Source organism: Peromyscus eremicus, chromosome 4, assembly GCF_949786415.1.
Source record: "Peromyscus eremicus chromosome 4, PerEre_H2_v1, whole genome shotgun sequence".
Lineage (NCBI taxonomy): Eukaryota > Metazoa > Chordata > Mammalia > Rodentia > Cricetidae > Peromyscus > Peromyscus eremicus.
Window position 1 is genome coordinate 141,762,913 of NC_081419.1, and position 26,744 is coordinate 141,789,656.

General features: G+C 45.0%; 3 protein-coding genes and 1 long non-coding RNA gene across 6 annotated transcripts in view; 2 read left to right on the plus strand and 2 right to left on the minus strand.

Annotated features, from left to right (window-relative positions):
• The window catches only part of Adnp (activity dependent neuroprotector homeobox), a 28,158-nt gene extending 27,869 nt beyond the window's left edge, over positions 1–289 (minus strand). The window contains exon 1 of the mRNA XM_059261960.1: positions 142–289. The gene's annotated coding sequence lies outside the window, so the exon portion shown is untranslated. The remainder of the gene's footprint in view (positions 1–141) is intronic.
• On the plus strand, positions 69–17,957 carry LOC131909994 (uncharacterized). The gene is made up of 4 exons (XR_009378961.1): positions 69–1,709; positions 8,600–8,704; positions 16,189–16,262; positions 16,991–17,957. It is a non-coding gene; the product is annotated as an uncharacterized LOC131909994 (long non-coding RNA).
• Positions 2,900–24,069, minus strand: Dpm1 (dolichyl-phosphate mannosyltransferase subunit 1, catalytic). Of its 3 annotated transcripts, none has more exons than XM_059261962.1 (9): positions 23,872–24,066; positions 20,730–20,829; positions 17,533–17,566; positions 13,798–13,874; positions 13,556–13,581; positions 9,706–9,801; positions 5,635–5,703; positions 3,985–4,099; positions 2,900–3,268 (listed from the first exon to the last, which is right to left on the minus strand). In XM_059261962.1, the coding sequence occupies exons 1-9, from the start codon at positions 24,030–24,032 to the stop codon at positions 3,164–3,166; spliced, it is 783 nt and encodes a 260-aa protein (XP_059117945.1). In that variant the 5' UTR covers positions 24,033–24,066; the 3' UTR covers positions 2,900–3,163. The 3 variants fall into 3 exon arrangements, with proteins under 3 accessions (XP_059117945.1, XP_059117947.1, XP_059117946.1); XM_059261964.1 differs by lacking the exon at positions 23,872–24,066 and adding an exon at positions 23,166–23,188; XM_059261963.1 differs by lacking the exon at positions 9,706–9,801 and having other exon boundaries at positions 23,872–24,069.
• Mocs3 (molybdenum cofactor synthesis 3) lies at positions 23,822–26,487 on the plus strand. The gene has a single exon (XM_059261961.1). It carries the CDS (start codon positions 24,304–24,306, stop codon positions 25,678–25,680), a length of 1,377 nt encoding a protein of 458 aa, XP_059117944.1. The 5' UTR covers positions 23,822–24,303; the 3' UTR covers positions 25,681–26,487.
• Positions 26,488–26,744: the final 257 nt, after the last annotated feature.

Here is a 26,744-nt window from a genome sequence, read left to right on the forward strand (position 1 = left end):
AGCGGAAGTGACGTAAGCGCCTCATTAGCATAAGAGGACTCATTGTCCAGCTAAGCGGGAGGGGGGGCGGTGGGGGGCAGCGCCCCCTGCACGGGGACCCCCCAGGGACTGCTCTCCGGCCTCTGCTGCAGGGACCCTTACTTGTCTTGGGGGAGGGTGTCTTCAGCACCCCCAACCTCGCCTGGGGACATTATATAATCCCCACTGAGGGGGAGCTCTCGCGAGAATTTGGAGGATTTGCCATTGACCCACTAGGAGGCGCCGTGGATAATGGCCGCAGTGCGCTCCTGGGTGCCTTCCTCTGGCCGCAGCGCCGCCTGCGGAGGCAGAAGCAGCGGGCCGCAGCACGCTCCGACAATCAGTCAGGTGGCTGTGCTGGGGATCCCTGCGCGGGCCCATCTGGGCCTGGACTACATCTGGAGGGAGGGTGTGCGGGCAGCCCTGAAGCTCCACGTGCTCAGAGAGCGTGCTCTCACAGGCTGAGAGGCAAGGCGAAGGGTTGAGGCTGATACTTCCAGCCTTAAATGAGGTGTGATGCCCTCGTGCTTCACACATTCTCTTGAGATGACATAGCTCTGGGGCCATGTCGGCTCTTCCAGTGGATTGGTGTGGGATAGCAGATGGACAAGGGCTCAGCTTTACTTAAGATATTCTTCCAAGTCATCAAATGGCCACTTCTCCTTGACTTAAAAAAAAAAAAAAGAAAAAGTGGGGTTTGTAGAGTTGAGGCCATCGGACTGGCGATGCCTAAGGATGTTCTGGCACTAACCCTCTGTAGTCAATGCTCCCACAATTTGGACACATGACTATATGTGGACTGTTGGCTTTGTCACTTTGGATCAACCCCAACCAACACACCATGTCAACATCAACACCCTTGGGTCCACTTTAAATGAAGTAGTTCCCCTAGAGTATATGAAAGACTAAACGCTTTGAAAAGTAGCAAATGAAGCTGTGAAGGATTGGCCACACCCACTTTTTTTTCTATAGGTGGTTTCTATACTTGTTTAAGTTACAAGTTTGAAAGACTCTGACAAACTATATACAGCTCAGTGTTTAAGAGTTTGGTTAGGAAGTTGAACAAACCTTTATCCTACACTATTGTTTTCTGGAGGTATTACAATATATATATTTAAAAGCGTAATCAATGCCTCAATGGAAAACAAAGGATAGAAGTTGTTTAAAAGGGGTGTGGCAAGGCCTTTCATCAAAGGACTAGAGATATGGACCTACACAATGTAGAAGATAGGCAACGGGAATATGAAATAGGCAAAGTAAATTCATCTCTAGTTTTCCTTAGACACTCACTACAGCAATAACATTGAATGAAGGGAATCTGGATTTCATCACTGCCTTCACTTTGAAGCACAAAAGATGCTGGATTCAGATTGAGGGGTTAAAAAAAAAAAGACGTGCATGCTCATGTCACCAGAATTAGTACAAAAATGCAGCATAAAAATGAGGCAACACTCTCCTCTAAATGGCTTCTGGATGGTGGTGTTCACTGCTCAAACATGCCCAGAGAAACTCCAGCAGTGACAGAATGATTGTGACGCTAAGAACTGCGAATATGAAGAAGACCAAAGTTCTCTGCTCCAGTGAGGTGTGAGGTAGCAATGCTGTCTCTACAGTGACTTCTGAGCTGGCTACTTAACTTCTGCTCCATGTACTTGACACTGACAACTTAATGCTGCGTTTCAACAGAACAGGTAAGATTCCTCAGCACTCAAAAAAGTTTCAGAATATTATAGTTCTATGACTTTGGTTTAAAAAAATTTTAATTGGACACTAATCAATTTTCTAGTTATTAAGGATGAAGAAGTCACTTCCCTATGGCCACTCAACAGTTTCTGGCAAAAGGGAGCACAGTAGTGGCCCTATTGGAATGCGTGCTATGGGTCCAGCTAGGGACTACTTGGAAAGATTTTAATACTCAACATTAATGAAGAGTTTAATCAATGTTCATTCCTGTTAAAATCAGCCAGAAAGATGGAAACAAAAATTTAAGACTTTCAATTTCTTTAGTAGCCAAAGTAAGGTGGGAAAACAGATGTACAGGTTACACATCTAAGTGATGGTGCACACCCATAATCCCAGCACTTGACAAGTGAGGGCAAGAGGACCAGTAATTCAAGACCAGCTGACTACAGAGGAAGTTGGAAGTCAGCTTGGGCTCTTTGATACTCAGACTGTGTTAGCTAAATGTGATTATCAAGTGACCTAGAGGCAGATGCCTCCTCTTTTTTCTTGCAAAGGACAGGCAACTAGATCGCATGTATTGACTCAAAACCTAAAATATGCTCCATGACTCAAAAGCTATGCTACAGATAGAAATTTACTGACTTTTAAGAGTTAGAGAAGGATGGTAAATGGAATGTTTGTCCCAGCTGCATGGAGCAACTTATTCTTCATTTTAAGAAGGACATTTTTCTGGATGGAGAAAAATAGTACATTTTTGTCATGTTGGCAAGTTTGTTGAGGTATTGAAATAATGTAAAAACAAGTATTTTGAGATAAAACAAGATATGATACTGTTCTTTCCAACAGAAGCTAGTGCTCAAAAGGAAAAAACAGAACAAACCAGCAGCTATGTGCCAACCACTGCCAAGCTCTTTCCCACCTCACAATGTATACTTTGCTTCCTGGCATTCTTGCCAGGCTAGCACTCTTGGTCTGCGTGCAGAGCACCACTTTATCTAGGTTCAGAAATCTCAGATGTACTTTAAGGTCAGAAATTTAATTTTTTTTCAGTTCATACATGAACTGTGTTTTGTAAATGTAATTAACCTTCCCTTTCTAACATCTAGGTATAAAGAACTAACAACCTAGTTTTATGGAGTATTTCATATTCTTTCTCATAGGAAACTCTACACCAACATATCTAATGAAAGCAGCAACATTTTACAAAACACCTGTATACATTTATTTATAGTTCTTAATACAGCACAATATACATGAAAGTTGAGAACATTGCTCATTAAACCAATAACTTTTAAATTTTAATTTGAAATATAAAAATGAAGTTTCTCCAGAGAAACGATCCGTATGAAATGCACCTTACCTTTGGCTCATGTGTTAAGAGAACAATGATAAAAATCAGTCACCTGGGCTTCTCTTACTTTTAATTGAAATGAACATGGTAAGTATAAATGAATAATTTCTTTTATGTAGTAGCAAAGAGAGTCAATAATCCTTTCAGGAAAGAGACTATTTCATTTCCTCCTAACTTGGATTCACCATAAACTCGATCCACAAATGATATTGGAACCTGGTTAAAAAATACATATACATTAGAAAACAGCAAGCTAGGACTACAGCATTACTAATACAAGAGCAAAGCTTCAACCCACACCACCAGTCAGACATGTACATTGACAGTCATGGTTCTTCAAGTAACTGTCCTTTAGCATATTTATTACCTAAAATAAGTCATCTGACTCAAATCCATAGCTGTCTGAGAAGCACTGACCCTGAATATTATGTTAGTTCATTTAAATTTCTAAAGTAAAATGACCTTTCACTTTTTTCTCCCTTCAGTTTGTTACATTTAATGTTACATCTAATGTTCACAAGGAAGGAGGCATTCTGGGAGGGGGTGTTTTCTTGCTATGAGTAAGGCTTTGGTATTAGATATGGGGTTCTCTCTAATAACTCACCATCCAGCCTGAAACCCTGCCTCCAGTGGGTGCTTTGTAGCCCTGAACATCTACTAAGAAGAAAAGCAGCCAAGAAGCTTATACTGCAAAGCTGACTATTCAGAAGAAAGAGCTCTGGGTGCCAGAAAGTTCATTATTTACAAGGAATCATGCCTTGGTATAAATTGCAGTAGGTCAAACACACTCATCTGAATGTTCACCTTGTAGTGTATGGACACTCCAAATAACCGGAAGTCTAAGATGCTGCTAACTCAGCAGTTAGGAGAGCTATGCTTTTGTAAACCTCCGTTTTTGGGGAGTAGGACACAGAACTTAGCAACTCACTCACCTCACCAATGGTGTAATTCAACTGTCTTGCTCGAACAATCATCTCCATCTGAAAGACGTAGCCTTTGGAGACACATTTTTCTATTAATTTCTGTAGAACTTCTTTTCGGTACAATCTGTAAGAAAACAGAGTATTTATAAACATCTGGACATGTGCCTGTCACTCATATCCTGAACTTTCAGAACTCACTGGTGTCTATAATCTAAAGCTCTCAGTAGTCACTGGTAGATACACAAGTTCTCAGAGCTTATGATCATGTGTCTTGGGCAAGATGTACCTTATAAGAGCTTGGAATACTTTTGAAAATGAGTTCTTAGTGTCTTCTTGAGACTTATACTATTAGGAATTATGAAGATATGGTAAGTTAGCCACTGATACACAAGCACCTGTACTTTTGGCTTTGAAACTGCTTTAACATCAGCTTTTCAACCAGACATGCTGGAATGGCAGAATTGACAGATGGAAGTGATGATATGTACTATGGTGACAAGCAGCCCAGCAGTTAACAAGCATCTACTTGCCAACATGGGCTAAGGTCCTGAGGACAATCAGGTCACCCCCGGAACAGCTGTTAATACTATGGGTGAGCTAGGTTAGACTAGGATTAGGCATCATAGGATGGAGGCCATCCTGCAGACTTCTGTGAACAATTGAGGTCACAGGCATTTGTGGTAGGCAAATCCCTTAGGTTAAGCACACCTCGCCATTCAAGCACATGGCTGACTCAGTTTATAAAGATGTAGAAGTCGTGTGGGGAATCCAATCCTTTTGTTCAGTAAATTCAAGCGGCAAGAGGTATCAGTTTTTAGAAGGGGTTTTATTTTTTTGGCTACAATTTCCTTTTGAATTTTATTTCTCTCTCTCATGTGCGTGTGCACACGCATGCTCAAAGTGGCAATTTGGCATAGTTATATTTTCTGAAGATCCAGGGAGTCATCTAGAAACCAACTCTTCTTCCAGTCTTACCCCAGGCTCCTGTATCTTTTAGATTTTAAGTGTGGGTAAAACAGACAGGAGAGACTCACTTATAGAGAGAACAAGGTAACTGAAAAGAAGAAATAGTAAGGACCTCAGGCTTTTTTGCAGAGGATGCTATGGCTGAGATACAAATGTGCTGTTCTTCAGAGCATACCAGCAACAGCCATGTTTCCAGTGGGCAGCCAGCCCAGCAATGAGGTAAACAAGTATGCCAAATTCAGCTTGGAAAGCAAGAGTCTAACATGCTGCCTTTAACAAGGTTCTTTGGAGGTCCAGTCTGCTGATAGTCAGTGTGGAAGAAAAGCAGCTGTTTTGGGGGGTGGAGGATGTTGAGACAGGGTCTTTCTATGTAGCCCTGGCCTGCAATTTACTATGTAGACCAGGCTGGCCTCAAACTCAGAGATCCATCTGCCTCCACCTCCTGCATGCTGGGTTAACATGTTTGGCTGGGAAAGCAGCTCTCCTACCAGTGGTGGTTTTTTTGCTTTGGTTTTTTGTTTTTGAGGTAGGGTCTCTGAGTAACCCAGGCTGGCCAGGAACTCACAGAGCTCTTCCTGCCTCTGCCTCCCAAGTGGTGGGATTAAAGGCATGGTTGACCACTGCCCAGCTGCTTAATAGCCTCTTAAAGCAAGAATGAAGGGAAAAGTTCCAGATATAGAAGAAACACTGTACCTGAAGCTTCCTGTTAAGTCCGACGCTCCTGGTCTCAGCAAAATCTGAGTTATAAAATTGGCCCCACGGCTGCCAAATTAATCAGATTTTCCTTATTAATATATTTTAATAACAAAAGAAACCCAAAGATACCCAAGAGTACAATGTTACAAATGCTAGTCATTAATAAATGTGATACCAATTTCTCTCTCTCTCACACACATACACTTAATTCTCTAGAACAAAAAGACAATGAAATGAGACCTGACACTTTTCAGAAAAGAACAGGGAATTTTTTACCCTTTGCAAGTGAAATAGAGGAGACCTGAAAGTAACCACCCTGCCAAAGTATGCTGAGAAAGAAGGGCTGGGGGCATGACTCAGTCGGGAGAGTGCTTACCAGCATGTCTACAAAGGCCTGGGTTCAGTCCCCAGCACTGCATGGACTAGGTGTGGCAAGGATTGCCTGGGCTACATGAAACTCACACACACACACACACACACACTCTCATGCATGCACACACTCAACAACACCCCCTCCACACACAAACTTTAGCTAAGGAGAAAAACCAGTTATTTAAACTTATAAATGCTTTGGCAGAAAAAGGTCAAGGATTTGAGAATGAGTTTGCATGCAGGAAAAGACAAGGTTTGCTAAGCTCTTTTTCAGATCCCAGCAAACGGAGACTGACTTTACACCTAACATGGCGGTACAAGTCTACAGTGGTAGCACTCAGGAGACTACAGCAGGAGGATCAAACTCCTGGCCAGCCAGGGAAGCGGACTGTCTGAAGAAAAACAAGCGGGATGGGGGTCTCGGGGTGCTTCAGGTGGTGTCTGGATACCGCACATCATATTTTTATAACCGTACATTGTCTTAAACTGGAGCTGTATTCTCCTGGTTTTAGAGAATGAGAAGTTAAAAAGCAAGGTGCTAGATGTGAGAATAGGGTGGAGTGTGACACTCTGATCTCTTAAAAGGATGCTAATCCCATCAAAGGGTTCATCCCATTATCTTCCAAACTAATCACCTCCCAAAGACTCCAAAACACTGGGCGGGGGAGGGGTTCTTACTTAACATAGGAATTTGTGAAACACAAACACTCAGTCCATAACAATGGCTCTAGATTAACATAGCCCACACAATTATCAGTCTCAAGCTATTGGAGACTGTTGTATTAGCATTTCAAAAGGTGTCAAAGGCCTGAAGGAAATGACTTCTGTGTGGCAGCCATTTTAGCAACACAGGTTCAGAAAGGTTTTCTGGGATGGCCTGAAGGTAGAGAATCACTCTCCAAAGCCCTAAACCAAGGCTTCCTTATAGAAGATAATTAAAAAAGAAAAAAAAATTCACCAGGCATTGGTGACGCAGGCCTTTACTCCCAGCATCTCGAGGCAGAGGCAGGCAGACCACTGAATTTGAGGCCAGCCTGGTTTACAGATAAGAGTTGCAGGCCAGCCAGGATTACACACAGAGAAATCCTGTCTTGATCCCCACTCCACCCCCCAAAAAGATCAAACCACAATGTTAAGAGACTGCAGCTGGGATGATGGCTACCAAGAAACATTTTTCCAATCTTGAGTTACGTCTAAAATCTGTGATACTATTCCAAGATATAGTGCCCCCCCACAAAAAAACATAAAGCTTTAGAGAGCTTATGTTCTCTCTTTCTGGTACTTTAAATGAGAATGAACCCATAGACATATTTGAATACTAGATTCCTAGTTGATGGAACTGTTCAGGAAGGATTAGGAAGTGTGGCCTTGTTGGAGAAGGGCGTCACTAGGGGTGGGCTTTGAGGTTTTAAAAGCTCATGCCAAGCTGGGCGGTGGTGGCACACGCCTTTAATCCCAGCACTCAGGAGGCAGAGGCAGATAAATCTCTGTGAGTTCAAGGCCAGGCTGGTCTACAGAGTGAGATCCAGGACAGCCTCCAAAAGCTACACAGAGAAACCCTGTCTAGAAAACCTAGAAAAACAAAACAAAACAAAACAAAACAAAACAAAACAAAACAACTCATGCCGAGCCCAGTCTTGTTCTCTCTGCCTCCGACTTGCTAATCAGGATGGAAGCTCTTAGCTAGTGTGTAGCACTATGCCTGCCTGCCTGTCGTTATGCTTCCTGACATGACCATGGATTAGCCCCTCTGGGACTTCCAGGGCTTCTACATATTAGGTGATCACTCCTAGCCCCAAAACAATGTTTGGGTTTTTTTTTTTTTTTTTTTTTTATCTTATATTTATAAGATGGAATCTTGTTATGCTGCCCAAGTTGGTTCCAAAAGCCTGTGTTTAAGTCATCCTCCCGCTTCAGCCTCGAATATGGCGGACAACAGGCAGGTGTCACACTGCCCAGTGATGGTGGATTTTTGTTTGTTTTTCTGATACAGGGTTTCAATGTGTAGTTTTGGAGCCTGTCCTGGATCTTGCTCTGAAGACCAGGCTGGCCTCAAACTCAGAGGTCTGCCTGCCTGCCTGCCCGCCTCTGCCTCCCGAGTGCTGGGATTAAAGACATGCGCCACCACCACCCGGCGATGGTGTATTTTTAATTGGATGGTGTGGAATCCCTGTATGGTTCAAGCTGACCTTGAATTAGAATGTTTTGACTAAAATGTGTTTAGTCTCCTGGTCTGGGTTTGAATTCATTCTGGGCCACACTGAGAGACACAAAGCCTATTCAGTGCAGACAGTAACTGCTATCACCAGATGTACTAAATGCCATGACTAAAAGGTCAGAACGTGCTCATGATTAGAACTCCCTAATGTTAATTAATAGTGAATGAATGCCCAAGTTCAAAATGCCTTGGAAGATTAATAACTCAATGTCAGCCTAGCTGAGTCTGCATCCACCCTCTGGAGACTGTCAGTCATGAAGTCTGCAATGGGTGAGAGAAGGGCAGGAGTTGCTGTGTGTACTTCTCTTGTCTTAAGATTCCAGTGTTAGCAGGATTGAAAAGCACTACTTATCCAATCTCTTTACTTCACAGAAGATTAAGTCTCTTAAATGTTTTAAATGACTACCCCAAGACGCCATGACTGAGGTGAATTGAATCTGCAATTGGATGAGGCATTCGGTGACAGAAGACATTAGTGTAGGTACACCTCTCCCCCTTCCTATCACCTGACACTGAGTGGGTATACTGTGTGTCTCAGTTCCTTATGGTCTTCACACCAAGAGCCAGATGATTCTCTATTATCTGTTTATGGAAAATACTGATCTTATAGGAGCCCCAGCAGCACATGTGGGGGATGATGGGGAGATGTCGCAGGTAGCAAAGTGCCAGCCTTAAATGCATGAAGACAGGAGTGGGGTCCTCAGAATGCTCACTGAAAGCCAGGCCGAAAAGAAACCCTATCTCAAAATACAAGGTGGAGGCTGCCTGAAGACTAGCACCTAAACACCTGAGGTGCACATCTCCCAGTCTGACACACACACACACACACACACACACACACACACACACACACACACGAGCAGCCATCAGAACTGAGATGTCCCAGCCAACCACCAGCACTAACTGCCTGCTATGTGACCTGTCAGCCAGCCCTGTGCTGAAGGGAGTTAGCTGCAGGAGCAAGGCCAGGTGAGGTAGTGGAGGGGCTGCCAAGCAGCCCATGGAATCCTACCCAGCTTTGTCAGACACTATCAGAGAACTAGATTGCTGGCTTAAAGATGGGCAAAGTAAAGTGTTAAAAGGGTAAATATACAAGGTAACACAATATTGAGAAACATAACTCTAACCAAGGTCTGTCTGACTTAAAAGCTGCTCTCATCTAGTGCTGTATTTACTTAAAATGGTTTTTCCAAAACTGCATGATATGAAACTGCAATCAAAACAGTAACTCTACTGATACAGACCAGTGCTATTAAGGGTTCTAATAACTGTGCTCATTTTTCCCTAGACAGCCAAAGTAAAACTTTTGGAAAAGAAAAACTGCAGGTTAGATGCTATCTGGGAAGACTGATTGACAGTTATAACCTGATCCTACAAACCCAAAAGCCTTGACTGTGGTAATCTAATCCTAGTATTCCATCTATTTCCAATAGTTCCCCTGTAGAGCAATCACATAACATTCACATATACACACGTACCTGATTATCTTTCTTTTCAAATCCCAGCCATAAACACCCCCACTTCCTTTGTAGCGAGTTCCAGAGACAATATCAAAGTTACCCTCCTTTTGTTTCCTGTGTGTGTGGGGGGAAAACTCAATTAGAAAAAACTCTTAGGCTTTCAACAAGTATCTTTATAAACCACACAATCAAGGTTTTTTGTTTTTTTTTTTTCCGAGACCGGGTTTCTCTGTGTAGTTTTGGTGCCTGTCCTGGAACTCACTTTGTAGGCCAGGCTGGCATCAAACTCACAGAGATCCACCTGCCTCTGCCTCCCAAGTACTGGGATTAAAGGCGTGCATCACCACCGCCCGGCCACACAATCAAGTTTTAAGGGAAGCAGAGACAAAGCATGAAGCCAAATAGATGACCTGACTGTCCAAAATGAGTCTTTCAAACCTGAACTAATCTTGAATTTTATTATTTTGTTTAGTTTTTTGAGACAGGGTTTCTCTGTGTAACAGTCCCTGCCTGTCCTGGAACTTGCTCTGTAGACCAGGCTGGCCTTAAACTCAAGAGAGATCTGCCTGCCTCCGCCTTCTGAGTGCTGGGATTAAAGGCATGTGCCACCACCGCCTGGCCAGTTTTATTAAAATTTTAAAAAGTTTTATGTGTATGGGTGTTCTGCCTGCCTGCATATCAGTATACCATGTGTTTGCAGTACCCTCAAAGGCCAGAAGGTGTTGGGTCTCTTGGAACTGGAGTTACAGACTGGTAGTGAGCTGCCACATGCGTGCTGGGAATTGAACCTGGGTCTTCAGGAAAGAGCAGCTAGTGCTTGTCACCACTAAGCCATCTCTCCAGTCCCTTCATTTACTTGTCTTAGAGTCCAGGGATTCTATCTGCTAACTGTACCACATGCTGGCCCCAAGCCCTCCCCACTGTCCAGGTCCCTCTATAGGAAAGGCCAGAAACCTCCAGACTACTGTTTCTTTCTTTTCTTTTTCTTCTTCTTTTTTTTCTTTTTGATTTATTTATTATGTATACAATGTTCTGCCTGCATGTGTACATGCAGGCCAGAAGAGGGCACCAGATCTCATTCTAGATAGTTGTGAGCCACCATGTGGTTGCTGGGAATAGAACTCAGGATCTCTTCAAGAGCAGCCAGTGTTCTTAACTTGTGAGCCATCTTTCCAGCCCCAGACTGTTGTTTCTTAAAGAAAACAAGACATCCATATCCCCACTAAGAGTTTTGTTGCAACTATTGACTTAGAATCCAAGTATATATCTGTATAAGTCAATAGAAACCTTCCCAATTCTCAGACTAGGACAAACAACAATAACAACAGCAACAATAAAGACAGAGTTTCACTTTAGTGCAGGCTGGCCTTGAATTCCCAGCACTCTTCCTGCCTCTGACTCAGCAATGCTGGGATTACAGATGCTGCCACATGCCCAGTACTTCCCTCCCCTCCCCCTTATGAGACAGGGTCATGTAGCCCTGGCTGTCCTGGAACACTATGTTGACTAGGCTGGCATTGAACGCACAAAGATCAGTTTGCCTCTGCCTCCCTAGTGTAGGATTAAAGGCTTGTGCCACTATGCCTAGCAAGCCCATTAATTTTTAACACTTGCAAAAATGGTCCAGACTATTCAACTCAGATGTTTGCAACTGTGCTGGTGGGTTTTTGTCAACTTGACACAAGTTAGTCTTCAGAGAAAAAGGAACCCCAATTAAGAAAATGCCTTCTAGCCGGACAGTGGTGGCGCACTCCTCTAATCCCACCACTCGGGAGGCAGAGGCAGGCGGATCTCTGTGAGTTCGAGGCCAGCCTGGGCTACAGAGTGAGTTCCAGGAAAGGTGCAAAGCTACACAGAGAAACCCTGTCTCGAAAAAAACAAACAAAAAACAACAACAAAAAGCCTTCTTCAGACTGGTCTGTGGACAAGCCCCTGGGGCATTTCTTGATTGACGATTGCTACGGAAGGGCCAAGCCTACTATGGCTGGTGCCATCCCCGAGCAGGAGTTCTGGAGTCTACAGCCTGTAACTCGGGCTAAGCAGGCCAGTGAAACAGTGTTTCTCTGTGGCTTCTATTTCAGTTCCTGCCCTGACTTTTCTCAGTGATGGAATGTGACCTGGAAGTGCAAGATGAAATAAATCTTGTTGTCATTTTCTTTTGGGACTGCCAGCTCCCCAGTAATGACATGGAGACTTATTAATTATGAAAGCTTGGCCTTTAGTTTAGGCTTGTTCCTAACTTAACTCTTATAACTTAAATTAACATGTTTCTATTAATCTACCATGTGGCTCTTTCCTTTCCTCCATTCTGTACGTCTGACTCCCTCTGTGTCTTGCTGGTGAAATTCCTGAGCCTAGCTAGATTCATCCCTGAGTTCCTCTCTCTGCCTGGAAGTTCCTAACCTCTCTTACCTATCTATTGGCTTTTCAGCTTTTTATTAAACTAATCACAGTGGTGCATCTTCACATAGTGATCAAATATCCTGAAACAAAACCCTTTCCTCCCCAAGTTGCTTTTGGTCATGGTGTTTGTCACAGCAATAGAAACCTGACTAGGAAGGACAGTGACTGTTTTCACTGTAGGCACTGCTCACCTCAACAGACTCACAACCAGCAATGTCAGAATAAAACTTCTTGAAGAGAATCAGCATGCTTAGACCTTCAAATGGAATACACTCAAATGGCTGAAACAAAGTTCATGCATCTTGATGCATTTCCCCAAATGACTTCCCAGAGAGGCTCTGTCTATGACTCACCTCCTTCAGTAGCATCAAATATGTCCAGTCTACCATCTTACTGCTTCTCTAAAAGCCTCCACATCTGACAGACTTAACTGGTCACAACAAGATGGAATTCTCTCATGCTTTATTGGTCACCTGGAAATGATTTCCTTTAAGTCTCTCTTTTAAGCAGTGACTGCTGACTGACAAGGTGGTGAGTAGTTATACTGTGGAGTCATGATGCCTAGAATCCTGGAAATCCTGGAACAAATCCTATTGTCTATGGTCGTTGACTATAACAAGTCAGGCCTAATTCTAGACAACAAGGATTTCATCTTTTCCTTGTTCTGAAAGAAAAGAAAATAGGAACCATCAATTGATGGTTCCTAATGGCTCCTAAAGTAAGTCATTTGGTCATAGACCTATATTTATGAGTCTCAAGTCTCTATGTTAGTTAAATTTTGACAGAAAAGTTAAAGTAGCATGAATATTTTAAATGAACAAACAAACTGAATTTTAAATTTTTTTCCTTTTTTTCCCCCCCCCCCCGAGACAGGGTTTCTCTGTATAGCTTTGTGCCTTTCCTGGCTCTTGCTCTGTAACCAGGCTGGCCTCGAACTCACAAAGATCCACCTGGCTCTGCCTCCCGAGTGCTGGGATTAAAGGCGTGCGCCACCACCGCCCAGAGTTTTAAATTTTTAGTATCAGAAATACAAGAAACAAGGCTGGAGAGATAGCTCAGGGGTTAAGAGCAATGGCTAGTCTTCCAGAGGTCCTGAGTTCAATCCTCAGCAACCACATGGTGGCTCACAACCATCTATAATAGGATTTGATGCACTCTTCCGCTATTCAGGTATACATGTAGAGCACTCATACATAAAATATAAATGTAAAAAAAAAAGGCAGCCCCCCCCCCCCACTGAAAAACAAAACAAAACAAAAAAACTAAGCCAGTGGCACATGCCTTTAATCCCAGCACTCGGGAGGCAGAGCCAGGCGGATCTTTGTGAGTTCGGGGCCAGCCTGGTCTACAGAGCGAGATCCAGGGAAGGTGCAAAGCTACACAGAGAAACCCTGTCTCTAAAAACAAAAAACAAAAACAAAAACCAAAAAAACCCCCCAAAAAAAAAACTAGAAACAGTACCTACCTGATAAATTCAGGAATAAATTTGGGCTGAAATTTGGAAAGAATAAACAGTAAGTCAGAAACATATGACAAGTCTATCATAAACACCTAATCAAGAAAGGCAAACTGGGTGTGGTGGTGCATACCTGTAATCTTAGCATTCTAAGGATAAAGCAGGGGGATCCCTGCACCCTCCAGACCAGTCTAGATGATACAGTAAGACCATCTCAACACTGAACAGAACAGAGTGAGGAGACCACTTACATGGTGGGAGAGGTCAGCATCCATAATGATGACATAGTTTCCTGTGGCATGTTTTATTCCATGAATATAGGCAGTTCCTAAAAACCAAAGTAGTTAGATTCATTAATAAAAATAGCCAGAAGGAGCTGGAGAGTTGGCTCAGCGGTTAAGAGCACTGGCTGCTCTTCCAGAGGACCCAGGTTCTATTCCCAGCACCTATATGGCAATTCATAACCACTGTAATTCCAGCTTCTGGGTATCTTCTGCCATGTTCTGGCCTCTGCAGACACTTCATGTATATGGTACATAGACATACATGTAGGCAAAACACTCATATATATAAAATTTGAAAAACAAAAACAACAACAAAAGCTCACCTGAAATGCTTAGGTCTGCATTTAAATAGGAAAAGAAATCACTCTGCATCCTAAAAGCAAACATTCATCTTCTAAAATGACCCTAACTAGCTGGTAATTCTCCATATTCAGTGGCACAGTTCACATGCTTTATAAACACAATTAAGAAGGTAGGTAGCCACCCATCCCTCATTCTGATGCCAACTTTAAAAAACAAAACAAAACAACACAAAACTAACCATCCTTGTATTTAAAATTAGCAAAAAAAAAAAAAACTAATACAAAAGTCTTTTCTTTTTTTTGGGGGGGGTTTAAGTTGGGGTTTCATACTGTAGCTCAGGGTGACCTTGAACCTAGGAGACCCTTTTGCCTCAGCCTCAAACTGCTAAGTGTTGTGAAAAACAGCAGGAGAGAGACTTTGGTGAGTTGGATCTGAGGAGTCCCAGGGCAGGTGAGAAAGAGACACACCATGCAGACATGGCGGCTGGCAGTCCTGGTAGGAAAGACACATCATGCAGGCGGCACTTACCTTAAAAGTTTTAGTATTAAAGGGAGAAAGGAAAAAGAAAGGAGGGAATGAGAAGGGGGCTTCTCTTAAAGGGGACTTTACATAGGACGATGTTGTCAGGATGCTGGGTGGGCCAGAATGCTAATACTAAGAGCCATCAATGCCAAGCTTCCAAAGTTTCAGATTATATAAACATCACTATATGCTTTAGCACTAACAAGAAAGAGGCCAGGTTTCTCAGAAAGAGGCCAGGTTTCTCAGACCTCCTTATTTACGTATCAGCTTCCGAGCCACTGCCATATTATCTATTTCAGAAACCTCAAATATATTCCAATGACCTCCCCCCCCAAAATTTCTGGCCGTCTAACAAGCTACTGTGCAGGAAATGGCACCAGGTGTGCTACCCACGCCCAGGGAAGGCTGAGTTCCTGCCTCTGCCAGTGACTCCCCACTGTGATTACAAGGCATACTGGCTGTATATCCCAACCATCTTTTAACTGCCTACTCTGTCTCCACATTCACGGTGCCCCAGGCATTACCTTCTGGCCCCAGTTTCATTTCCCAGCCAGTTTCCCTCCTTCTCTTCCTGCACTCCAAGTCAGGTTCCAAAGGGGCTGTCTATTCAAGGTCAACTGCAATTTGCCAGGTACAATAGGCCCTACTAGAGTATGTGGCCAGGGGCCCAGCTATCTTATTTTGCCATCTTTATGCACAAAGTCTCCCATTCAGAACTTGATTAGTTATGCCAGGAGGACTGGGAATGCCTGCATTCTCTATCCTGAGTACCATCACAATCCACAGCAGTCAGGTTGCAATGGCTGACACCATTTGAGCATTATAAAATGAGAGACTTTTTGATTTTTTAAAATTTTTTAAATTTATCTATTTATTAATTTTTTTGAGACAGGGTCTCACTATGTAGCTCTGGCTAGCCTGAAATTTGTTATGTAGACCAGGCTGGCCTCAAACTCATAAAGACCACCTGTATCTACTTATTGAGTGCTGAGATTAAAGGCATGCACCACTAGATCTGTCTAGAGAGGCTTTTCAATGTTCCAACTACTAAGAAATGATGCGTTTGAGGTGACAGAAATGCCAAGTCCCTTGACCTGATCCTTGCACACTGTACACAGAAGCTAGTGTCACAGTGTGGACAATTGCTACGATCAATGAAAGCAGAAACAAGTTTTAAAAATAAAACATCACAAACATCTCATTTAGAGCGCTGAGTTTCCTAACAACTTTGACTGACTCTAATGTTTTCACTGATTGTTCAAAAACTGTGGCTTTTTTTGGGTGGCATTTTCCAGATCATTTCAATCTCAAAGAATCCTGTGGACTTAGAAGTTCAATCATTTGATGCTGCTAGCAAGTTCATTCTTCAGGACAGAACCTTTTCTTTTTCCCTCTTCCATGTGTGTTTGCATGCATGTGTGCATGCATGTTTTCCCTCTTTCTGGGAATGAGGTATGCATGTGTGAGCATGTGGAGGTTCAAAGTTGATGGTGGAAGTCATGCTCAATTCTTCTTTCACCTCATTTATTAAAGGCAGGATCTCTCAAGCAAACTCAGACCTCACTGATCTGGCTAGTCTCACTCCTCCTTCTGCGGCTGAATTACAGGTGAGCCACCACATACACCCAGCATTTCTGGAGATCTGAACTCTGGTCCTGGTACATGTGCAAGTACTGAACTGTTGAGACATCTCCCCATCTTAGCAGCTTTCATCTGTTAAGAACTATGAAAAGAAGGCATTTCCAGTCTCATCTCAGAACCACTGGGCTCAAGTGAAATACTCTAGAACATCGGTTCTCAATCCATGCATGGGTTGCAACTCCTTTGGGGGTCAAATGACCCTTTCAATAGTGGTCGAATATCAGATATCCTGCATATCAGATATTTACATTATGATTCTTTTTTTGGTTTTGTTTTGTTTTGTTTTTCGAGACAGGGTTTCTCTGTGTAGCTTTGCGCCTTTCCTGGAACTCACTCTGTAGCCCAGGCTGGCCTCGAACTCACAGAGATCCGCCTGCCTCTGCCTCCCGAGTGCTGGGATTAAAGGCATGCGCCACCACCGCCCGGCTACATTATGATTCTTAACAGTAGAAAAATTAGTTATGAAATATCAGTGAAATAATTTTATGGTTGGGGATCACCACGACACGAGGAACTGTATTAAATGGTCAAAACATTAGGTAGACTGAGAACCACTGCTCTAGAATGCTGTTTAAGGTGGAAACTTTTTCATTCTTAGAAATAATCACCTTTTAGACTTACCATTTAAAGACTTTGCAAAGTATATACTGGTCCAAGATGTGCACCCTCAGACCCTGGCTCTTCCTTTATCTAGGCTACACTATACGGAACCCCACTTCCCAGGTTCTTGTCACTTGTGTTCCAGACAGTTGTGGGAAGCACAAGTGAAGATTGCCAGGGGAAGCCAGGGACATCTAAGTAACCCCGTCTGCATGGCATCTAGCAGCATCAACTGACCATCTTCCACAGTTCCACTTTCAGCAACCTTCGCCCCTCCCCTACATTCTGCTTCCTCTACCCAGAGCAGGTTTCTGGGCCCTACCATACTCCAACTTCCCGCCTCCCCACCCCACTCCAGCTCCTCAGCAGTCAGTCGCTCCTCTCCTAGTAGCTCAGCTTTGTATCAGGCTTTTGAACAATTGTTCTCCTTGTTAACTAGAATCCCTGTATTAAGTATCCTATTTAGACAGAAGGAGTAGTTTATGTTTCGCTGAGTGGGTCCTGACTGATCCGTCAGGATGTCACAAAGATCACAAAGGCCACCACAGCTGACTGTACTTGGCCCTTTTCCAAACTGGGAACATGGAGGCAAATGTGACTAGGTCACGTAACAGGAAGGGCGGAGCCCCAACTTACCAAGGCCCAGCTTTTTCTCCCGTGGTCTCAGGAGCTGCAAGAAGAAGAAACAACATGTCAACACAAAAAGACAAAAATATTTTAAATTTCATTTTATTCCCAAAAATGCATACTCAAGACTATACTTCCAGGGATCTTAACTTTGTTACTATAAATGCAATCTCACTGAGAAAGATTATTGAATTTATTAGACCTTGAAGTGGAGTATGCTCAACATTTTTGTCCAAAGCCAAAAAGGTATTTGGGGGCTGGAGATGTAGCCTAACATGCATGAAGAGCCGGCTCCCTCCTCAGCACTATACACTGTGGTGTAACACCGGCAGTACCAGTGTCTGAGAGGCAGGGCCAAGCATCAGGAGCTCCAGCTCAGCTGGTCTGAGTCAACCCAGACGTCAGGACACCTACTTCTAACAACAAAGCAAAGACAGCAGCCACCACACCAGCCAGTTCAATGCAACTCTTTTTTTTTTTTTAGATTTCTGTTTGTTTTTCAAGACAGGGTTTCGCTGTGTAACAGTTCTAGAACTCGCTCTGTGTAGACCAGGTTGGCTCACAGAGATCCTCTGCCTGCCTCTGTCTTTCGAGTGCTGGGATTAAAGGCATGGGCTACCACGCCCGGCATTTTTTAGATTTTTAAATTTTATTTTCTGTGTTATGAATTTTTGCCTGTGTGTATGTCTATGTACCATGTGCATGCCTGGTGCCCATGGAGGCCAGAAGGAGGTGTGGGAGTCACTGGAACAAGAGTTAGGAATGGTTGTGAGCTACTATGTGGGTGCTGGGAATCAAATCCAGGGCCTCTGCAACAGGAAAAAGAACTTTAATTCTAATCTTACAGTAAAATTTTTACATGTCCCCCACTTCTGGTTCCACTCTTATAGGAAACAGAATTATCTTCACATCTACTATACTTTTTTTTTGTTGTGTTTTTGGAGACAGGGTCTCACTGTGTATCCCTGGCTGGCCTGGAACTCACTCCATAGATGAGGCTGGCCTCTGCTTCCTAAGTGCTGGGATTAAAGACATGCACCTCATCTACCCTTTTTATAAGCACTCGTTGATTCATTATTAGAAAAACTGAGCCTTTAACAAATCATTCTACAGCTTTCCAAAGCTTTGGGTGTCATTTTTCATCTTTCTAAACTTTACACAATATTGCCAACCCTTCTCCTCTGCCAGCTAACTGTGCCTTGAATGACTGACCTTGTTTTCTACTGCTCTGATAACATAGCCAGTTGCTTTTTTTTTGTTTTGTTTTGTTTATTTGTTTTTCAAGACAGGGTTTCTCTGTGTAACAGAGTCCTGGCTGTCCTGGAACTTGCTCTGTAGACCAGGCTGGCCTTGAACTCACAATCCGCCTGGCTCTGACTCCCGAGTGCTGGGATTAAAAGAGTATACCACCACATTCTGGAAGGTGTGTGTTGAGGCCATCCTGGACAACTTAGTGGTAAGACACTGTCTTGAAGAATAGAAAGAGAGCTGGTGGTAGAGCTCAGTGGTAGATCTGCCTAGCATGTGCAAGGCCCGAGGTTCAGTTCTCCAGTATCACAGGGAAAAAGATCTAGTCTTCTTATGGTGATGAACTACCATTTCTTGAAAGGCAAGTAAGTCTCCAGAGAGTCTCCAAAGACTTCTGTGTCTCTGACAATGGTTCTCTATCTGGAAAAGGGACAATGTTGGCCCCAAGGGAACATGAAACAACTTCATTTCAACTTGCCAAGAAGGGAGAGAAGCTGCTACTGGCATCTTGTGGGTAGAGGCCAGAGATGCCACTAAACATCTACAATGAACAGGACAGGTCCCCACAGTAAATCATCCAGCAATGTGTGCAAACCAAGAACCCCTGGAGTGCAGTGAGCTGCAAACACAAATGAGAAATGCAAGCTGACACCAGAACATGTTCTGTAGTTAAGTCTATACTCAACTGTGCACTTTTGGTCCAAGCTATCCAAAGCAGGATTCACAAATACCTTGAAAGATTTAAAACCCAACTAGTAATAAAAAAAATACAACTCACAGCAACTGTTGGTGAAGCCACAGCTATGCTGTACCTTTCTTTACATGTGTGTTGTGGATACCGCTCTGTATAAATAAAATGCTGATTGGCCAGTAGCCAGGCAGGAAGTATAGGCGGGACAAGCAGAGAAAAGAATTCTGGGAAGTGGAAGGCTGAGGCAGAGAGATGCTGCCAGCCGCCGCCATAAGAAGATGTAAGGTACCGGTAAGCCACGTGGCAACTTATAGACTAATAGAAATGGATTAATTTAAGATAAAAAAAAAAAAAACAAAAACAAACTAGATAACAAGAAGCCTGTCACGGCCATACAGTTTGCAAGCAATATAAGTCTCTGTGTGTTTACTCGGTTGGATCTGAGTGCTGCGGGACTGGCGGCTGAGAGAGATTTGTCCTGACCGTGGGCCAGGCAGGACTGGAGAAAACTCCAGCTACACATGTGTGTTAGTGTGCTGGGGTTACAGACACCTGTGAACTGCCTGATGAGGGTACTAAGATCAGGCAGGTTCTGACAGAACAGCAAGAGCTCTCTCCAGCCCAGACACCCTTCTCACCCTTACGCTCTTCTATACTAAGAATATCTTCTACAAATTACACTAAGGACATCTTCTAATGATTATATTAAGAATATCTTCTAATAAGCTCTGACTCTGCTTCAAAAATAGTATCAAATTCATGAAGCCACTATAAAATCGCCTCTGTACCTGCCCAAATCACTCCCACAGGGGGTCAGGCTTCATGGTACAATGAGAATGTCAAGTTGGGGATTTGGGGATTCAGGAAGTATCTCCCCAACTCCCTCTACTCTTTGGGAAGAAATGTAACTGCCTTAAGCCCTGAAGTCACTCCTGTGTCTCCACTAACAGTCTTTCCTCCCTACAAGCTCAGAGCTCAGGCAGCACCATGTACAAAGTACATGCAGGCCCTGAGAAGGGAGAGAACAAGACAGAAACCAAGAACTCCTTCCTGATCAGTGCTATAACATATCCACCCACACAGTGTCACATTTTATCTGCAGAATCCATCATAAATCAGAGGTCCACTCTTTTGTTGTAAAATTACCACTGGCCCACATATCAGATACATAGTTTTGATGCCAAAAAGGTCTGCTGCCTTTTGTCTTTCCAGACTTTGTTCCTTACCACCCTTCCCCCATAGAGAAAGGAGGGGGTCTGTGACTTACAATTCTGTCTGGCCCATAGATCTTTTCCAGTTGTTCAGCAACTTCTCTTGTCCCATCTGGGCTTCCATCATCTATGATTATAATTTCATAGTTGATCGCACTAAAATAAAATTTAAATTTATATTAATGTTAGGTGACAATCAAATTTTTAAGTAACTTAAGTTAAAAGCCAGGAGGATATTCAAGGCCATTCTCAGCTATAGTGACTTTCACAGACAGCCTGCAATACCAGAGATCCTATTTCAAAATCCAAAGCAAAATAATACTTTAAATGGCACTAGCAAATTTAAATAATCTGGAATTTATCTGACTTAATTTCACACTTATTTATTTATTATTTATCATTTATTATTTATTTATTTATTTATTATGTATGTTTGTTTTTGAAGATAGGGTTTCTGTGTGTAGCCCTGGCTGTCCTAGACCAGGCTGGCCTCGAACTCAAAAGATCTGCCTGCCTCTGCCTCCAGAGTGCTGGGTATAAGCCCCCACTGACCAGCTATTTCACTCTTAAAATTACTTTCTATTATATTCACACAATAGTTTCTACTCTAAAAACCATTCAACATCAGTTGTCTGGTGGATAAATCCCACCTGCTGCACACATAATCATCATGCCCCATCCCCTTGTATAAGACATAAAGGGGAATGGAAAGGAAGCAGCATCTTCCTCTTGACCCTAATTAGGTACCTAGGAAATCAACCAGAAAACAATAGACTGTTAAAGGTTGTGAAAGTTAGCCTTGGCAAACTTGGTAGGAAAGAAACAAAACCCAGCCTACATGTCAAGAATAGGTACAAGGGAGACTGGGGAGATGGCTTAGTGGGTAACAGCACTTGGCATGCAAGCAATAGGACCTGAATTTGGATCTCCAGCAGCCAAAGGAATGGGGATGACTAGGCATTCCTGTAACTCCAGCACTGGGGGGGTGGGAGTTTGAAACCCCCAAATAACAGAAGCTCCCCACTGAGAGAGACCCTGTTTCAAAAAATTCAAAGTGGCGAGTTAAAGAGGAAGAGAGATGTCCTCAACTAGCCTGTGTGTACATACTCTACCCCCACAACATACACAAAAGAGTAGGGACAATGACCAGCTCCCCACTGTTTTTGATTTTGAAAAATGTATGTCACAAAGTGAAGTCATTCTTAAGCAAAATTCCTCCCTTTCTGGTTTCAAATAAGCCAGATCACCAGAAGGTCAGGTAGTCTAAACAATTCAATAGAACTACATCTGAGATGCAGCTATTCCTAGTAAACCTCATTTTGATTCCAGAACATTCACTGCAGGATGCAGCTCACTGGCAGAGTTCCATCCCCCAGCACAATTGGCCCCCAAACCACAAAAAAGGATATCTCAGAACTTTAGAGGCTGAGGCTGGGGAATTCCAGCACAGCTTTAATTACAATGTAATGAAAGGGAGCAGGAAGGGGAGTGGGGAGGTACCGGGTGTTGGACTCATAAATTAAACAGAACAAAAATACCATAAAATCAGTATACTAAGCCAGAGTACATGAAAATGTTATGGTTAAGTTCTCTAATTTGGGAAAAGCTGGCAGAACCAATTTAAAAGATAAAACCTACCGAGAAAGATATGCATTGCACATGGAGGGGCTACTATATACAAAGTGATTTTTATTCAGAGATATAATCAAAACAGCAATCCTAAGCCTGGCCAGTGGCGGTGGCCAGCCTTTTAATCCCAGCACTTGGGAGGCAGAGGCAGGTGGATCTCCAAGTTTGAGGCCAGCCTGGTCCACAGAGTGAGTTCCAGGACAGCCATGGCTACAAAGAGAAACTCTCTCTAAAAACCAAAACCAAAAGCAAAAAAAAAAAAAAAGAAAGAAAGAAAGAAAAAAAGCCAAAAACAAAAACAACAACAAAACAACCAAACAACAGCAGCAACTCCAAATAGACAAACAAGAACAACAAGCCGGGCAATCCTGGCCCTGAGTGGTGCCTCACACCTTTAGTCCCAGCATTTTGGGGGGCAGAAGCAGGCAGATCTGAGTTCCAGGGCAGTCAGGGCTCAATCAAACAAGTCAGTCTATGGCTTTCAACAGACCAGTATGGTGAGGTTGTGCTTTCTATAAAGAGAAACTATGTATCAAGTATTTTGTTTCTTTTTTTGAGACAGGGGCTGTTAATGTGGCCCTGGCTGAAATTGAACTTGCTACAATCCGTCTGCCTCTGCATCCCTTGCATCACACCACCAAGCTTGGCATCAAGTACTTTTTCTGACTGCTAGAAACATGAACACAACGTCCTCGTTTTCATTTGAAAAGCAAAACAAAAACCAATGAACAAACAAAGCTCTGGAAACAATCTGTGTTCTCTGACAGAACTGGTCTAAATAAACAGCGCTCTACCATGGCATCCTACCCAACTTGCAAAACCATGTTTGTGTACGTTGATAGTAAAAGATCGCCCAAGATTACCACAGCATGATGACACTTGTCTGGCCGTAGAACAACGGACTCCGTACTGCTCTCAGGAGGCATTTTATTTAGTTCACTTAGGAGCCCTTTTAAAAAACGTGCCTAACACGTCCAATGTCAGAATTCCCGTTCCTCTAAGGGCTAGGAATGGGGCTCAGTACAACTCTGCCTAGCAGTGAGCAAGGCCCGTGTTTATGAACAAAACAAACAAACAAAAAGACCCAGTTTCTAATCCTGGTGCCAAACAATGCTCGGCGAAGGTGCTCTCTCCTCTGACTGCTCATCAGAGGTTCCCTGACAGCGCAAACATCAAGCTTACGTAAGCACTCGGCCCTGCGGTGGTGGTGGAGCGCTGGCTCGGGGCTCCCGGCTCGGGCGGCAGAGGGTGACCGCCTGGCGGGGGATGAGGTCAGGCTTTCAGCCTCGCCCCAAGCAAAAGTGGAGTTAGCCCTTTCGAGAGAAAGGCGGGGGAGGGGGCGGAGGCCAGAGCGAGCTGTCATAAGATAAGCAGATCTCGCCAGAGACCTGAGCAGGAATGAGCAAGGGAGACAGACGCGGGGCTGACCGCCATGGCTTTCCTCGCTGGGAAAAGCCTCGAGCAGGCTCGGGCTGGAGCGGAGGCCAGATGGGTCTCCTCGCGCGGCCAACCGCCGACCCCGCAGCACGCGGCTGGCTCCGCGGCGCCCGCGCGAGAAGCTTCTTCTACCTCTCGGAGAAGCTCTTCACCAGCAGCCACACGATGAGCGGCAGGTTCTCGCGCTCGTTGTAGGTGGGCAAAAGGACCGAATACTTGTCCTGTCGCGAGGAGCGGCCCTGCGGCGGTCGCTGAGACGCAGCACCGCTGCGACTCGCCCCCGTGGAGGCCATGACGGATCTGCGCGAGGCACCGGAAGCGGAATTACGTCACCCGCGTGGGTCGTACCAAATTCCGGAAGCCGAGGGAGTCTTGGCCTCCGTGTGGTTCCCTGGAAGTACTCAGGTTCTGTGACTGTTCCAAGTCGACTCTGAAGTTTTCATCAGGAAACACCCGTTCGTTTCATTTCCTCAAACTCTAGGAAGCGCCTTAGTCGTCCAGTCGCTAAGAGATGGGTAACCGGAAACGGAAGTCACTTCCCGGATATTTCCGGAAGAGGCTGTCATGGCTGCCCAGGAGGACGTAGCGGCCTTACAGGATGAAATTGCCCGGCGTGAGGCAGAGCTGGCTTCGCTGAAGCGGAGGTTGACTGCAGCCCTGGCGTCTGAGTCGGAGCCCGAGCGTCCGGTCCCGTTGTCGCCGCTGCTCCCCAAGGCCGCCCTGTCGCGGGATGAGATCCTCCGCTACAGCCGTCAGCTGCTGCTGCCGGAGCTGGGCGTGCGCGGTCAGCTGCGACTGGCGGGCGCTTCGGTGCTGGTGGTGGGCTGCGGCGGGCTGGGCTGCCCGCTGGCTCAGTACCTGGCGGCGGCCGGCGTGGGCCGGCTGGGCCTGGTGGACCACGACGTGGTGGAGACGAGCAATCTAGCCCGGCAGGTGCTGCACGACGAGGCGCTGGCGGGCCATGCCAAGGCTTGGTCGGCGGCCGCCGCGCTGCGCCGCCTCAACTCGGCGGTGGAGTACGTGCCGTACGCGCGCGCGCTCAGCGAGGCTTGGGCGCTCGACCTGGTCCGCGCCTACGACGTGGTGGCCGACTGCTCCGACAACGTGCCCACGCGCTACCTGGTGAACGACGCGTGCGTGCTGGCAGGCCGGCCGCTGGTGTCTGCCAGTGCGCTGCGCTTCGAGGGCCAGATGACCGTCTACCACTACGACGGCGGGCCCTGCTACCGCTGCGTGTTCCCGCGGCCTCCCCCGGCGGAGACGGTGACCAACTGCTCCGACGGCGGCGTGCTCGGAGTGGTGCCCGGCGTGCTGGGCTGCGTGCAGGCGCTGGAGGTGCTCAAGATCGCCGCGGGGCTCGGGACGTCCTACAGCGGCAGCATGCTGCTCTTCGACGGCCTCGGGGGCCATTTCCGCAAGATCCGGCTGCGGCGCCGCCGGCCCGACTGTGTCGTGTGCGGTCAGCAGCCCACCGTGACCCGCCTGCAGGACTATGAGGCCTTCTGTGGCTCCTCGGCCACCGACAAGTGCCGTGCCTTGAAGCTCCTGAGCCCCGAGGAGCGGATTTCTGTGACCGATTACAAGCGGCTTCTGGATTCCGGAGCGCCCCACATCTTGCTGGACGTCCGGCCTCAAGTGGAGGTGGACATCTGTCGTCTGCCGCACGCCCTCCACATCCCTTTGAACCAGTTGGAACGCAGGGATGCCAACAGCCTGAAGCTTTTAGGGGATGCCCTCCGGGATGGGAAGCGGGATTCGCAGGAAGGAGCTGCTGTCTCCGTGTATGTGATTTGCAAACTGGGGAACGACTCCCAAAAAGCCGTGAGGGTCCTGCAGTCCTTGAAGGCAGTGCCAGAGCTGGACTCTTTAACCGTTCAGGATATTGTAGGGGGACTCATGGCCTGGGCCACCAAAATTGATGGGGCATTTCCACAGTACTGAGGGGACAACATGGGATATTCGTGGATGGTTGTGATACCCTCCAGGATCCATTTATTCGCACCTTTCCAGTAATGTGGGGAAGAGCCTGGGTCCACAGTCTCAGAACAAATGGACTCTCTTTTGCAAGGAGCTTTTTGAGAAAACAGGATAAAATTGTTTCTGAGAGCTCCTTTGTGTTTTGGGCACTCGTACAGTACCTTCAACATACGATGTGGAGTGTGACAGACAGTATTTATGTTTCCTATCTGTTCCAATCAAAATACTCTCTGGACCATCCATTTTATACGTGGAATTCAGATGCAGTTTTACTGCACCTTAGTGTAACTGGATTATTTACAGATGGTACACTTGCATTCAGCCCATTTTAAATGGAGGTATTTGAGAGGTTAGAGAAGTGGCTTAGCACTGGCTGCCCTCCCTGCCCGGCGGCGGTGGAGGTGGTGGTGGTGGTGGAGGTGGTGGTGTTTCCTAGTTTGACTCTCAGCGCTCCTGTGTTGGCTCACAACTGTCTGTAACTCCAGTTCCACGAGGTCAGATGTCTTCTCGACTAATCCAGCACCAGACGGGGTCTTGGTGCACAGACATACATGCAGGCAAAACACTCATACAGTTTTAAAAATCTTAAAGAAAAAAGTTTAAAAAAGATTACTTGAGTCTTATTTCTACTTAAAATGATAGGATATACCCATTCGAACGATTTAACTGCATAGTGGAAATGGGTCACTCTAGAACCTATTACAAGTGTCAGTGCAGTCTTGACAGCACAATAAAGGAAACTGACTTGTGGACCATCAGCTTCCCACAGAAGTTGCTAGCATTTTTCTTGTACTTCGCTTCCGTGTCCACCTTAATGCCATACACATGAGACATTTGCTTAGCTGTGCATTGTGGTTTTCCTGCTTTGGAATCTTCTAGTCCAAGTCCCAGCCTTTTGCTCCTACCCCTTTGTCTTTCTGTTTTGATTCAATCTCCTTTATTCCCAAATTTTTATGTAGGTGTAAAAAGGGGGCTAAGAGTGTAGTCAGTGGTAGCAGGCAGAAGAGCTTGGGTTTCATCTCCAGCAC